The sequence below is a fragment of the Heterocephalus glaber genome, unplaced genomic scaffold (assembly GCF_053883595.1).
Source record: "Heterocephalus glaber isolate CG9 unplaced genomic scaffold, H.glaber_assembly_v1.0 deba00001806, whole genome shotgun sequence".
In the NCBI taxonomy this organism is placed as follows: domain Eukaryota; kingdom Metazoa; phylum Chordata; class Mammalia; order Rodentia; family Bathyergidae; genus Heterocephalus; species Heterocephalus glaber.
The window spans coordinates 1,295,523-1,309,514 of record NW_028258481.1 but is presented as its reverse complement, the minus strand read 5'-3'; the positions used below and the strand labels follow the sequence as shown (position 1 = coordinate 1,309,514).

Below are 13,992 nucleotides of genomic sequence, written 5' to 3'. Positions count from 1 at the left end.
CCCATGGTCCGGCAGCACCAAGGTTTCGGTCTCCGGTCGCAGTTCCCCCGCGGGCGTTTCTTCCTCACGCCCGGGGTCAGGGCCTCGGGCACCGCGACGCCTCCGCTCTGTCCCTCATCCCTCATCCCGAAAAAGCAGAAAGGTTGTGGTTGACGTACAGCCTCCCGCCGGGGGCTGGCTCTCAAAATGAGCGGAAGATGGGAGGACCAGGAGCAGGCGGGCCCAGAAAGCGAAGGACAAACATGGCGGCCTGCCGGACACCGAACGTGAAGCGGTGGCCATCTACTTCCGGAACTTCTGGCCGGCTTCCGGAAGCAGGACTGTGTCCCCATGGCAACCGCCGTGGGCTCTTTGAGGTGAGTGCGGGTGAGGAGAAGATGGGTAGAGCGACCGGAAGCTAGGATTGTTGTCGCCGTTGCTTTGGGTTTGAGCTTTTGCCAAACAACCCCACTTTTAAGTGGGCTGAGAAGAGTGATGAAAACTGCTCTAGGACAAGGCAGGCGGTTGGGGGCGGCGGCCCGGCAGTGCAGAGCGCTGCGTGGCGGGGATGCGAGGCGCGTTTCCCTTCAGCGGACCGGGTTAGGCGTCCTGGGCCTGCCCGCGGCGCCCTGGGGGAGTGCCGGGAACCCGGACCTTGTCCACGCCGCGCACGCGCAGTTGCTGCACGGGTTAAAGGACGTGGGTTCACGGGGGGTGGGTGGGGTGTGGAGGCCACGGCCACGGCCATCGTCCAGTACGGGGACCTCTGCTTCCCGCCTCTGCGCGGAAGGGCTTCTGCGCGCTGACGTGGCCGAGGTGATCCCGGGATTGAGCGGTGTGCAGAGTTTGTGAAGTGTAAAAGGCCTTGCGGGTTTTCACTTAACCACCTTCCGACACTTCGGAGCAGTCCGGGTTTGGTTTGGTTTGGTTTGAGACAGGGTCTCACTGTGTAGTTCAGGCCGGCCTCGAACTCCAAGTGATCCTCCTGCCTCAGCCTCCTGAGTGCTGTGGTTACAGGTGCGCACCACCAGCCCGGTGCCTTTTGCAGGGTCGCAGGGCACCCCCAGAACTCGTGCCTCTTGAGATCTGTGGCAGCAAAGGCCCAGCTCCCCTTACCCGAGCCCCTGTGCTGCTGCCCCAGCACGATGTGACCTTTTCACGGAGCCCTTTTTCCTTCCAGTGCTTTCCATCTACACCAGCTCCATCCCGCGTGGACCCTTTTGCTACCTAGTTAGTACCAGGCAGCGCAGTGCAGGAGTTAGGAGCAGACTGCACCCGAATCTCAGCTGTGCTGCTTACCAGCTGGGTAACGTTTGACAAACTGGTCTAGGCCTCTGGGCTCCTGTTTTCTTGTCTGTAACATGGGTAAAGTCAGAGCATCTTCCACCCCTCCTGAGGTTACTATGAGGTTTGAGTACTGTTAGTGGTTACAGACCTCCTTGCATACTGCAAGTGACACATAGTGCTCACTTTTTCCCTAGTTCCAGGGCCTTCGATGTCCGCTACATCCCCAGTCTTCCTCTCCTCCTTTTTAGGACAGTCTCACTAAGTCACCGAGTTGCCCAAGCTGAGCCCAAATTCAAGATCCTCCTGCCTCAGCCTCCCAGGTTGTTGGGATTACAGGCCACACCACCACACCCCGATGGGTTTTCAGCTGTTGTTGTAGTTACTGCTCTCACAGGAGCAGGCGGCCACTCTGACTTCCAGTCCTCCTGGACTGTTTGGTTAGGAACAGCTCGGTCTTTAGAGGGTGTAGGTAGAGAAAGGTTTGAGGGTGAGGGCTCCTCAGAGGAATGACAAATGGGGGTGTTTTGGTTGCTGGTTTTGTTCACTAATTGGTCTCTGAGATGGTGCCTCACACACAGTAGGTGCTCAGTCTGTGTTTATTGGTGGCTTTCTGATATCGCCTCTCTCTTTGCCCCTAAAGGTCCTTGCTCTAGCACAAGAGGAACAGCTGTGACTGGAAGAGGTCGGCACCCCTCCTGGTGTCCGGGAGGGACTGGGATGTGGCCTGGGCCCAGAAAGCAGCAGGAAGATGCTCCAGACCAGCAGCTACAGCCTTGTGCTGTCCCTGCAGTTCCTGCTGCTGGCCTACGACCTCTTTGTCAACGCGTTCTCCGAGCTCCTCCGGATGGCACCTGTCGTCCAGCTGGTGCTCTTCATGTGAGTCCACGGGGCTCTGGGAGGCTGAGCGGCTTCCCTGACTGTCAGAGCCATCTGTGGCTGGACTGTGCCGGGCATGTGGGGGCCCGGGTTCCACCCCAGGCCCAGGGCAGCATAAGCAAGGTTGTTAGTAGAGAACTATCAGCCAGGAGAAAATTGGACATTGTCCTGGTTCCCCGTGGTACATAGACGGCCCAAGGCATGTTTGTGTGTCTTCTCACAAGGGCTGGGGACGGGAACAGTTCACATAGCAGGGAGAGTCTCCTGCCCTGTCATTTTCTCCTGCAGGTAGCAGTGTTGTCTCTACCATGCAAGAGAATTAGCAAATGACAGGTTAAAGAGTGAGCGTAGAAATTAAGGTGTGTGATCCCATAGCCCAGCGGTGGTGAATCTATGGCCTACGTGCTGCAGCAGGCTGTTTGTATCAATTGAAAGCTCTAAAAGGTTCACCATCCCTGCAGGGCTGAGGGTTCATGGCTCCCCGAGGCTGTTTGTCAGCTGAATGTCACAGCCCTGGCACAGGCTTCCCTCCCCCAGTGCTGTGTGCTGTCTGCAGTTGGGGTCCTGGTTAGTGGTCAGCCAGAGGCTGCTGCCCACAGGTTTCTCCTCTGGAGAGGGACAGTGGCCACGTCAGGCAAGGTCTGGTCGTTTCTTGCCGAGGTGTGTCACATGCTGCAGAGCGAGGGAGGCTGCCTTCCTTAATGGGGTCTCAGAGTCTGTCTGGGGGCAGGACAGGGCTGACCCTTGGAAGGCCCTGAGCCCCAGCAAGGATGAGGCAGTGCACCTCTGTCTTATGGACCAGCCTCTGAGTGACAGGAAATGGGAAGAAATGAGCTCTCAGAAGTGCTTGGCAGGACAGCCTGTGTCTACTGTGACTCAAGAGGTGGCTGTAGTTTTGTGTCATTTGGGTCCTGCAGCCCATGCTGTCACAGAAAAGGATGGGCCGAACACTGGCCCTGGGGCACAGGCCTCCATGTGGGTGCTCTGTTTTCTGTCCGCAGCATCCAGGACATTGCCATCCTCTTCAACGTCATCATCGTTTTCCTCATGTTCTTCAACACCTTCGTCTTCCAGGCCGGCCTGGTCAGCCTCCTGTTCCGTAAGTTCAAAGGGACCATCATCCTGACGGCCATGTACTTCGCCCTCAGCATCTCCCTCCACATGTGGGTCATGGTAAGCGTGGCTCCGAGTCTTCTGGGAGCCCAGTGTCATCTGAGCCCCTGCAGCAGATGAGTGAAGGGGAGTGTTCTGGGCTGGAGTGCTAGGCACAGGCAGAGGACTCCTGTCCGGCCTTCTCTCTGGAGTTAAGCTTCTGGTTTTGTCTTTGGGTTGTTTGTCGATTTTGGGTTTTTTTCAATGTTTTTTTTTTTTTGACACAGGGTCTCACTATGTAGTTCAGGTTGGCCTTGAACTCACTGTGTAGCCCAAGCTGACTTTGGACTCAGAAATCTCCTGTCTCAGCCTCCCAAGTGCTGGGATTACAGGTGTGTGCCACCACGCCAGGCTCTCTGGTTTTTTTGCAGTGCTGGGAATTGAACCCAGGACCTTCACACTGAGCTTTACCCCAGCCTGTTTTTTTGGAGACAGGGTCCCACTAAATTATTAAGTTGCCCAGGCTAGGTTCAAACTTAGGATCCTCCTGCCCCAGCCTCCCAGAGTGCTGGGATTACCAGCGTGCCCCACTGTGCTTGGCTCAGAAGCAGTATTAAAAGAAATAGTGTTGTTTTGGTGGCGCTGTGGACGGAAGCAGGCCATGCTTGTGTGGGCCCTGCCACTGAGCCACACCAGCTGGCTGTCTGTGCTGAGGGGCCTTGAGCGAGGGCTGGGATTGTTCCCCGAACTTGGTCAGTCTCGCCTCAAACTGGCCGGCAGGCAAAGGCCCGAAGCTGACTGACTGTCATCGGGCTTTTGGGCATCATCGTGCCGGGGCTGGGCTATGACAGCGGTGTTGGGGGGGGGCAGCTGGCAGCAGAGCTGCTGCCCTCGGCGTCCTGTGCCCTCTGCGGGCCCCAGGAGTTCCCCTTGGCACCTGAGGCCCGGGTCGCCTGGGCTCCTTGGCTTCAGGTTTGCTGCTCCGCAGGTTCTTCTGTCTCTGTGCCTCTTGTGTCTGCGCTGACGGCACTCAGCACCTCATGTCTGGGCTGGGGCAGAGCTGGCGGGGAGCACGTGCCGCAGTGAGGCCCCAGGCTCCAGGTCGGGGTCCCAGTCCCCTCTGGCCCAAAGTGGCCTCTTCGCTTGGGACCAGGGAAAGGAGGCCTTGAGTGCTTGTGCCGAGGCCTCGGGTGCCGCCTGCAGCCGGCCTGGCCCTGGTGCTGGGCTTAGAGATGTTCCGGCCTCATGAACTAGAGCCACTGATTACAGCATGGCAGCTGGGCCTTTGCTGACGGGAACTGGGCTGAGAGTCCCGGGAGGCAGTGCCCAGGGTCCTCCCGGGGCTGAAGGGTCCTCTACAGCACAGGGAGTCTTGAGGTTCTCTGGGGAGAGGAGGAGAGCGCGGTGAGGCGCTTCCTCCCAGTGGCACCTCAGGAGCTGAGCCGTGTGTGGTGCTGACCGGGCCCTCTCTCCCTAGAACCTGCGCTGGAGGAACTCCCTGGGCTTCGTGTGGACCAGCGGGCTGCAGGCACTGTTCGTGCTCCAGAGGCTGGGTAAGGAGCTCGAGCCCGCGCCAGGGACGAAGCAGGCGCTGCCCTGCGCTCGCGGCTCGGGCCTAAGCGCTGCCTGCCTCCCTCCCCGCAGCAGCCGTGCTGTACTGCTACTTCTACAAGCGGACCGCCCTGCGGCTGGCTGACCCCCGCTTCTACCGCGACTCACAGTGGCTGCGAAAGGAGTTCCTGCAGGGCTGACGGCGACCTCCGCCTCCTGCTGGAAGCACCTTGGCTGCTCTTCGAGGAGGCCCGGCCGCTGCACTGGGCGCCCACGGCACCCAGGGCACCAGGAGGAAGCGCCGTTCTGCACGTGGCGGGCGCCCTATGCCTGCTTCACCACCACGCCCTCTGCCTTGCCCCTCCATCCTGTGGCTCTGAGGGGACAGTGGACACCAGCCCCCGTTCTCCTGGCACCAGCACAGTGACTGAGGCCCCCGTGCACCAGCCCTGCTCCTGACCAGCGGCCCCGCTGACGTTTAGATGTCACACCCACGGGACGTGTTACGTTTATAAATGGGAAATAAACTGAACTCCTTTCTCATAACGACCAGAAGCCGTCCACGTCACTGGAGCTCCCCATGGGAGGGTGGCATGGGGCCGGCCTCAGACTGCACGCAGCACAGTACCCGGCAGGTGCCCGAGCCCCACCTCGGTCCACAGCAGCTGCACCTTGGGCTTCTGATGCTGCAGTGCTCTCCCTGCCCCGAGTGCCTCCGCCTCCTCCTGTCTGGCAGCAGAAGTATTGGACGTCCTGAGTCCCGAGCCATTTCCATTGCCAGAGTGAGGAGGTAGCACCCAGAAGGAAGCTCCCAGCGCAGGGCTCAGCGGGCCGGGCCGGGCCCTGATATGGGATGGGCGGCCGTAACTCCATCTGACCACCCCTGACAGCTGTCCTGTGAAACATGGGGAAGGCTGCATACCTGTCATCACAGCACCGCAAGGCTGTGGCAGGAGGAGCATCAAGAGTTCGAGGCCAGCCTGGGCTACAGGGCAAGACCGTACCTCAAAAAATAAAAATAAGATCCTGAAAAAAAAGTTGTGTCTAAAAAAAACGAAGAATGCACAGGTGTTAGCCAACTCTTTAAACAAAGGGCCAGACAGCAAATATTTAGGTCTAGGGTTGCTCTGACACGAGATGTGGAATAGAGGAGACTGTACATAAAGAGTGAGCCACGTATGCTGGGCACGCTGGTGATGCCTGTGATCCCAGCACTTGCAGCAGGAGTGCCCCGAGTTCGAGGCCAGCCTGGGCTACATAGGGAGACCCTGCATCAAAAGAACAAACAGAAAAAAGCAAAATGAAAGAAAAGATTTTAAAGTAGGTTAGAAAAGGTAAGCCAAGCATTGTGATGCCTGTCTGTAATTCCAGCTCGCTGGGAGGCTGAGGCAGGAGGATCACTGGTGCCCAGTTAAGACCAGCGTGGCAGCACAGCAAGGCCCCGCCGCAAAAAAAGAAAAGGTAGAATTTTTTTCTTTTTTGAGACTGGGTCTTGCTATTAGTTCAGGCTGCCCTTGAACTCACTGTGTAGCCCAGGCCGCCCTCGAACTCACCGCAGTCCTGCCGCAGCCTCCCGAGTGCTGGGATTACCAGTGTGCACCACCACGCCCGGCTAGAACAGTTAGAATGCCTGAGGTACCAGCACCCGCAGGTCTAGCATGGCTGCCGCCTGCACTGATTACACCTCTTCTGTGAGGGAGGACAAGCCGTGGAGTGGTGTTGAATCTTCTCACAAAGGCTCGGAGGAATACTGCAGCCCCTTGCTTAGCACTGGCTGCTAAAGTCAGCCACTCTGCCGCACCCCAGGGCATCAGCCCGATTACTTCTGTTTCTTCGCACCCACTGAGCACAGCCAAGTCCCCGTTTCCTCACTGACGTATTCATGGCACCTGGTGTCTCTGAATCTCGTGCGCGTGTGCATGTGTGTCTCAGTGCGTTTACATAGCACAAAATTCAATTATAAAAAAGATTTAAGTAGAGGCCAGTAGTGCATTCCTATGGTCTCAGGAGGCAGAGGCAGGAGGATCATGAGACTGAGGCCAGCCTGGGCTACTCACAGGGCCCTGTCTCTCCAAGTAAATAGTAAATAAAAAGGTCTGCAAGGAGCCAGGGATGTCGCTCCGTGGCACCGCCCCCCTCGAAAGCGCCAGGTCCCGAGTGAAGTCGACAGGCCTGGGGTGTGGTCACACGCGGCCCTGGGTTGGACCCCAGCCTTGGAAAAGCGAATGGGAAGGTCTGTGCTGTAACCTTCACATCGCTTGCTGCCTCGTCCAGCTGACAATCTGGCTTCTTTGTGACTAACGGGTAACATCTCAAGAAGGTTTTTACAAAGGAAAATTGCCTTAATCCTCCCTCCACCACTGGCTCCCTGGATCCTGGCCACACATAGATGGAGGTTGCACCGGGCCAGCCTTTAGGCTAAAGTTTATTATGGGGACGACGCAGACGCCAGTGGCAGGGATGGGCAGCGGGCCCCAGCAGTGTCTCGGGTCGGCCCATCCCCTGTGTCAGTTCCACCCCAGACTCCGGATTTGTGGCCGGGGTTCAGATCCACGCTGCAGCGTGCTCGCTGTTCACTGGCCTCGCTTCCCTGGCCTCTCCGAGCCCGACTGTCTGCGGTCACTGCACACACCATGATTGCAGGAAACAGGCACGAGATAGTCTACCTTCTTTTACACCGTGACACCTCTGCTTGGCGCACACCTAAAACCCGGGCCCCGCAAAGCGAGTCTGCGTGGATGCTTAGAGTGGGACAGGTCTCCTGGGTTGCCCGTCAAGGGCCAGCGGCCAGGGGAACCAAGCAGACCTGAGGGGGGAGAGGGGCTGCAGGCACGCCCTGGTACAGAGCAGGTTTCCAGGTTCCAGGCTGGTGAGCACATCAGGCACCTGGCCAGCTGCTCCTGAGTCGCCTCCTTTGTAATAAAGAGTAATCTAGTGAGGAGATGAAGAAACTCGTCTCAGGGTGGGCGGGAGCTCTGCAGCAGCGCCGTCGCCCAGCGTGCAGGGGCCTGGGCCCGACTCCAGTCCTGAAACAAGAGGAACAGTAAAGCTCTGCCTGGACCGGCCGGGCGGATCATGGGAAAAGAGGTTAAGTGAAAGGGCGAGCTCTGGGGGCTTGTGAGCTGCGGCTGTGCTGTGCAGGCCTTGTCCTCAGGCCGCGACCCCGCCTCGACCTGACCTGACGAGGTGCCCAGTCTGCCCACTCAGGACGAGCGAGCGAGCGAGGAGCCATCTGAGAGCCATCTGAGCCCGGCAGTGGCCGCCGTGTCCCTGAGGGTATTCATTCGTCCTCTGGGTATACAGTGACGTGTGACGCGTGAGAGTAGCAGGGGACGTTAGAGAACAGGGAGAGAGGATGGGAGAGGGAAGGGGAGGTACGGGGAGAAGGAGGCCACAGCGAGCTCTGCGTGCGACTCTCATAGCACTAGTAACCAATGTGTTGCCTCAGTTTCTCTTCCTGGGAGCCCTCACTCAGGGCAACTTGGATCTGTGTCCCAGGCTGCGGCCACTCAGGTTGGGCCCGGAAGAGGCTACTCCCTCTTTCCCTTGGAAGCAGCAGCACTGTCCTAACTGTCCTGAAGGAGAGGCCCCGCCCAGGGCCGGAGCGCCGGGAAGCAGCCTGTTTGTCTCTCGCTGTCCTGGCAGGAGGAGTGCGTTTAGGAGGCCGTCACACCCTCGGAAGCACGGGGACTCAAGTGCACGGGAGGGAAACCAGCTGGCCAGTGCTCAGGTGGAAACCTAAGAAGTCTTCTCCGGGATCTCAGAGAAGACCAGGAATACCGCTCGGGAGAAACTGGCTTCCTCCGCAGCGCCCAGAGCGGTGGACGTCATCACTGACGTGCCCGTAGAGTTCCCTGTGACCTATTGCTATATGTCATGGGAACTATAGACGATCAAGCATATGCTATGTAAAGTGCGATCAAAATATACAGTGAGGCCGGGCCAGGGATGTAGCTTAGTGGTTCCGCTGCCTGCTCTGCAAGGACAAGGACCTGAGTTTGATCCCCGGCACCAAAAAACCAAATATATATGTATATATGTGTATATATATGTATGTATATGCACGGTGAATGTATAAACTTTTGAAAGTGTATCACAGTGAAAGGTGTACTGCCACTGACTCTCCTGAACCCCTCCTCGCTCTACTCATGGCATCGACCTTCCCTCTTTTTTCTTTTGTTTTTTCTGTTGTTTTTTGAGACAGGGTCTCACTTTGTAGTTCAGGCTGACTTTGAACTTACTATGTAACGCAGGCTGACCTTGGACTCATGGCCATCTTTCTGGCTCAGCTTCCTGAGTGCTGGGATTACAGGTGTTTGACACCATTTCTGGCTCTTTTTTGTCACGTTCTGAGACGTTCTGCATGTCCTTTTTCCTGAATGTCTCCACAAGGTGTGATTAAAAAAATAGATAGATATGGTGAATGCCGCTGCTGAGTGCCATCCACTGGAGAGGCAGACTCATAAAAACATGACACTGTGGCCTTATCCACCTTTTTTGTTTGTTTTGTTTTTTGGTACTGGGTCTCTTATGTAGCCTAGGCTGGCCTTGAACTCACTGTGATCCTCCTGCCTCAGCCTCCCAAGTGCTGGGATTTTAAGCATGTGCCACCACATCCAGCTGCTCATCCACCTTATTCACCAGATTTGACACTGTGGCTTCTTCCAGCTCTTCCCCACAGTCAAAATGACGATGAAAGGGAAATACTTTGAATCGATTCAGGGCATTGAGGCAGCCAAGACAGCACAACTAAAGACACTTAGGAAAGAGGACTCCAGAGCTGCTGTATAAAGTGGCAAGAGCAGTGAGATAAAGTGGGGGTGTGGCGCACACCTGTGGTCCCAGCCCTGGGGAGGCTGAGGCAGAATGATGGATAAGTGTTCAAAGCGGGGGGTGGGGGTGGGGGTGGGGTGAGGAGGATGTGTGGCAGTGTGTCTTTTACTGCACGACACTGTGTGCTCTCAGCTACTGACAGATGATTCACACAGACACAGTCCCGTGTCTCACTGCTCGAGGGAGCCCCAGGCCTGTGCTCTGGAGCAGGCTAACTGTGGGGAGGAGCTGGAGTGGGCAGTTTTCTGCCTGGGTGCTCACGGCAAAGGACCCCAGGATCATGGGGTGTGGCTGCGACAGAGAAGCCGGTGGAGCTGGGTGACCCCAGCCGGGAGGACGAGAGAGAGGACTTGAGGAGCCTTAGAGGCAAAGTGCATCCATCTCCCCTTGAGATGCTCTGCCATGGTCCAGGCCTGGTCCCAAGCATGGCCAAGCAGAGCAGTCGCTGACAGTGCTGACGAGGGCTGGGGCTGCTCACCAGGGACAGGCTGGGGTGGGGAGACTGAGCCCTGGCAGTGACTCTGAAACCGCAAAGCAACAGAAAAGAAAACAAAGTCGAGTGCAGCTCAAACCACACAGATCCTCAGCAGAGTAAGGATTGCTCCATTCTGTCTGCCCACTCGAAGGGGTGGAAAAACATCTGAAACATCTACAGGCACTACAAGCTCCTCTCGCTTGCTTGCTTGCTTTTTCTTTCTTTTTGAGACTGAGTCTTGCTTTGCAGTTCAGGCTGGTCTTGAGCTCATGATATAGCCCAGGTTGGCCTGGAACTCATAGCAATCCTCCTGCCTCAGCCTCTTGAGTGCTGGGATTACAGGATTGTAGCCACCAGTTTACAAGTTTTTCTATATAATTTCTGTGCCTCATAAAATTGACCAATGTGCCGAGAGACGGGACCGTACCATTTACAACCAGAGAAAAAGAGGGAACTATAGATGTTGGAAAGGGAGACAAAGAGTTGCCTGTGATGGGAATGCTCAAGAAAACAGAAATGTGGAGGAAACGCAGACTCAACCACATGGGGTTCTGCTGCTGATGGCTGAGCTGGGCCTGGGGCGCTGGCTTACTGAAAATCTGTAAAAACCTATGAAATACAGAAGCACTTGAAGGCACTGGGAAGCCTCCTCCTGTTGCAGAAATCTCGGAAAGAAATACACAGAGACACAGAATTCCGATAAAATTTCTTCTCTCAAGCAGGTGGGAACGCCAGAAACAGGTCTGGTTAGTATCCACCCGCCCCTTTGTTCAGCGTTTCCCTTTTTATATCCTTTTTAGCCATTATCTCATCCCTAGTGGTCTTTGATGTGTAAATACAATTCCAGTTCCTATTTACAAGTCACAGACACAAGACAGGCCATATACATTGTAAATTCACCCTGGCATGGTAACTTTGTTAGGTTAATGAAGTTACAGGTTAGAGTCAGATAACCCGAACATTAAACAAGGCGTTATGGGAAAAGCAAATCTTAAAAGAACACATTACTTATTTTGGTTCTACAACTACCTTAATATTCAATGTATTAAGTTATCTAAAACTTTTCCCTATCATTCCTCCCTCTGTTTACTTCAGGATAATTCTTCTATCCATTATAAGTTCTATCCAGTTTATCTACATTTCTTAACACTCGCATTTGGTAATGTTGAGCTGCAGCAATGCACTGCTATATAAATTTTGAAATCCATTGGATTGTAAGACCGAGGGCCTTACCAAACGCTCCGAGGAGCTGAAGTGGAGCACACCCAGGGATTCCAGTGGTGCCTCCAGAATGTAAGGCCAAGGGCCTTACCAAATGCTCCAAGGAGCTGAAGTGGAGCACACCCAGGAATCCCAGCGGTGCCTTCAGAATGTAAGACCAAGAGCCTTACCAAATGCTCCAAGGAGCTGGCTACAGCGAAGACCACCTGGGAAGGAACACACCAGCCAAGTTGGGAAACAGACCTTTATTAGTCTGGCCAGACGGCACTCTCAAAGCAAAATAGCTTAGAGAGGCAACTGGCTCAGAATCCGAGGCTGTTTTTATAGGGGGTTGAGGGGGAAGTTAACATATCAAAGAAAAGGGGACTAAGGTTAGTGGTCGACTGTCACATATTGATGGTTAGCAGACATCTGCAGCTTGTTCTAACAATTGTGGTGCCTGGAATATCAGTTCTGGATAAACAAAGAGATGAGTAGTTTACTCTGGGACCCTAGGTCGGTTACAGATTCCTATCTAGCATCTCTAGACTAACAAACATCTCCATCCATTAACTCACATTTTAATCACAATGGGGCTGGAGGATCTAGCATCCTTAGACTAACAAGCATCTCCATCTATTAACTTACATTTTAATCACAATGGGGCTGGAGAAAAAGGGGCGAAGGTTATGCAGTCCCACGGGATGACACCAGGACCAATTATTAATAGTAATATTATAACAAGGGGACTCAGAAGAGGTCCTATCCAAGTTTTTTTTCATCCTGCCCAAGTAAAATTAATCCCATAGGACAGCTCTCCTGTACCACATTTCCCGAGAGCCTTGATCTGATCTTGTAGTTTGCCTAGTGATTCTTGTACTACACCAGATTTATTAGCATATTAACAACTCTTTTCACCAAGAAGTAAGCAAGTCCCTTCTTTCTGGGCTGTGAGCAAATCGAGAGCATACCTATTCTGTAATGACATTGGCCAGTGAATCTAGTTGGGTTTCTAAAGCCTGAAGTGCGTCTCGAATTTCCTCAAGATCTTTTTAAATTTCTTGTCCTAATGAAATATATTACTCCTTGTAGCCAAATAAGATCCCATGGGGCTGGCATATACATAGATATAGGATTACACTGACCTTGTTTACAATTGTTACAGTTACCAGTGGCTCGTCCAACAAGGGAGCCATTGATCCAAACTTGGGTTTTCTCTTTGCAATATAATTTTTCATTAGAATAGCCCCCCACAGTCAGAAGCTACCCCAGGTCCCCCGTAATGTTTTTATCAAAGACTATTGTAAACGGATAGCCTTCCGGTTCCCATTTTACCATTTTAAAAGTCACATAGTGTTCATCAAACTTTTCATAACTAGGCCTAAACACCCATAATTCAAAAACAAGGAAGCTTAAGGCAGTGGTGATCGCACAACACAATAACCCATGTCGGCCTTGTTGGGGCTCCCATCCTTCAGCCGTGCGTTGCCTCACCAGCCTCCGGAGTGGTGAGGGGAGGGCTTTGAGTGCGGTGTCTTTCTCGGCTTTCAGCATCAGCTTTGTTGTTACCTTGTGCAATGAAGTCTTTGCCTTTCTGATGTCCTGAACAATGTATTACTGTGACTTTGCTAGGTTCCCACACTGCCTCTAGCATCTGTATAATTTCCTGTTTATTTTTAATTAGCTTCCCTTCTGCCATGAGAAGACCTTGCTCTCGGCAAATCATGCCAATGATGTGTAATGTAGCAAATGCGTAGCGAAAGTCCGTATATATTTTACCTTTTTACCCTTTGCCCATCGGCGTGCCTGTATGAGTGCCCAGACCTTATCACACTGTGCCAACTAAGGAAGGGGCCCTGGCTAGGACCACCTCATCCTTTGTGGTTACCGCATATCCAGCATGATGAACCCCATCTTCCATGAAGCTGCTGCCATCCGTGAGCAGAACGAGGTCAGCATCGGACAAGGGTGTCATCTGTAGGTCAGGGAGGCTGGAAAAGAGCTCATGGGTGACACTCAAGCAGTCATGGTTGGGAGGGCCTGTCACCATGGGCAAGAGGGTAGCAGGATTTAAAGATTTTATAGGAATAAACCGTAAGCGGGGGTTCTCACAGAGAAGGGCTTGGTACTGAGTAACCTGATTATTTGAGAGCCAACGATGCTCCCTTGTGTTCAGCAGTTCTAGGACCACGTGTGGCACCTGCACAGTTAGTTCCTGACCTAAAGTCAGCTTGTCTGCTTCTTGGATCGGCAGAACTGAAGCTGCTAAGGCCCAAAGACAAGGAGGCCATCCTTTTGCTACTGGATCTAAATTCTTAGACAAATATGCCACCAGTTGATTCCATGGGCCTACTTCTTGGGTCAACACACACGGTTCTTCTCAGTCACATAAAGAACAAAAGGCCGCTTTACATCCAGCATGCCTAGAGCAGGGGCAGCTGCTAAGGTCAGTTGTAGTCGCCTAAAAGCCTTTTTTTTTCTATAGCCCAAAGTTAATGATTTTTTTTCCTTTAGAGCTTCATAAAGAGGTTTAGTGGTCTATGCAAAACCAGGAATCGAAATTCTACAGAAGCCTGTCGCCCCAAGGAACTCCCTCAGCTGTCTCTTATCTCGTTCATCTTTCCTCTTCGCCCGTTCCTTCTCTCTCACTGACTCTGTTTTCACAGACACTTTTTTAGCCAATTGTAGCAACTGTTATA

The 13,992-nt window shown here is 53.9% G+C and overlaps 1 protein-coding gene across 24 annotated transcripts; it reads left to right on the top strand.

Annotated features, from left to right (window-relative positions):
* The first annotated feature begins 169 nt into the window (after positions 1-169).
* Tmem138 (transmembrane protein 138) lies at positions 170-9,639 on the top strand. Of its 24 annotated transcripts, none has more exons than XM_087203776.1 (6): positions 170-356; positions 1,907-1,948; positions 2,057-2,142; positions 3,144-3,305; positions 4,712-4,787; positions 4,879-9,636. In XM_087203776.1, exons 3-6 carry the CDS (start codon positions 2,111-2,113, stop codon positions 5,242-5,244), a joined length of 636 nt encoding a protein of 211 aa, XP_087059902.1. In that variant the 5' UTR covers positions 170-356; positions 1,907-1,948; positions 2,057-2,110; the 3' UTR covers positions 5,245-9,636. The 24 variants fall into 24 exon arrangements, with proteins under 24 accessions (XP_087059902.1, XP_087059899.1, XP_087059908.1 ...); XM_087203778.1 differs by lacking the exon at positions 170-356 and adding an exon at positions 366-496; XM_087203775.1 differs by lacking the exon at positions 170-356 and adding an exon at positions 367-496 and having other exon boundaries at positions 3,217-3,305; positions 4,879-9,639.
* The last annotated feature ends 4,353 nt before the right edge of the window (positions 9,640-13,992 follow it).

Coding starts and splice junctions, on each gene's coding strand:
- Tmem138 (XM_087203763.1), top strand. CDS start 548: ATGCGAGGCGCGTTTCCCTTCAGCGGACCGG. Junction 579..1,906: donor GTTTCCCTTCAGCGGACCGG/GTTAGGCGTCCT, acceptor TTGCCCCTAAAG/GTCCTTGCTCTAGCACAAGA. Junction 4,788..4,878: donor GTTCGTGCTCCAGAGGCTGG/GTAAGGAGCTCG, acceptor CCCTCCCCGCAG/CAGCCGTGCTGTACTGCTAC.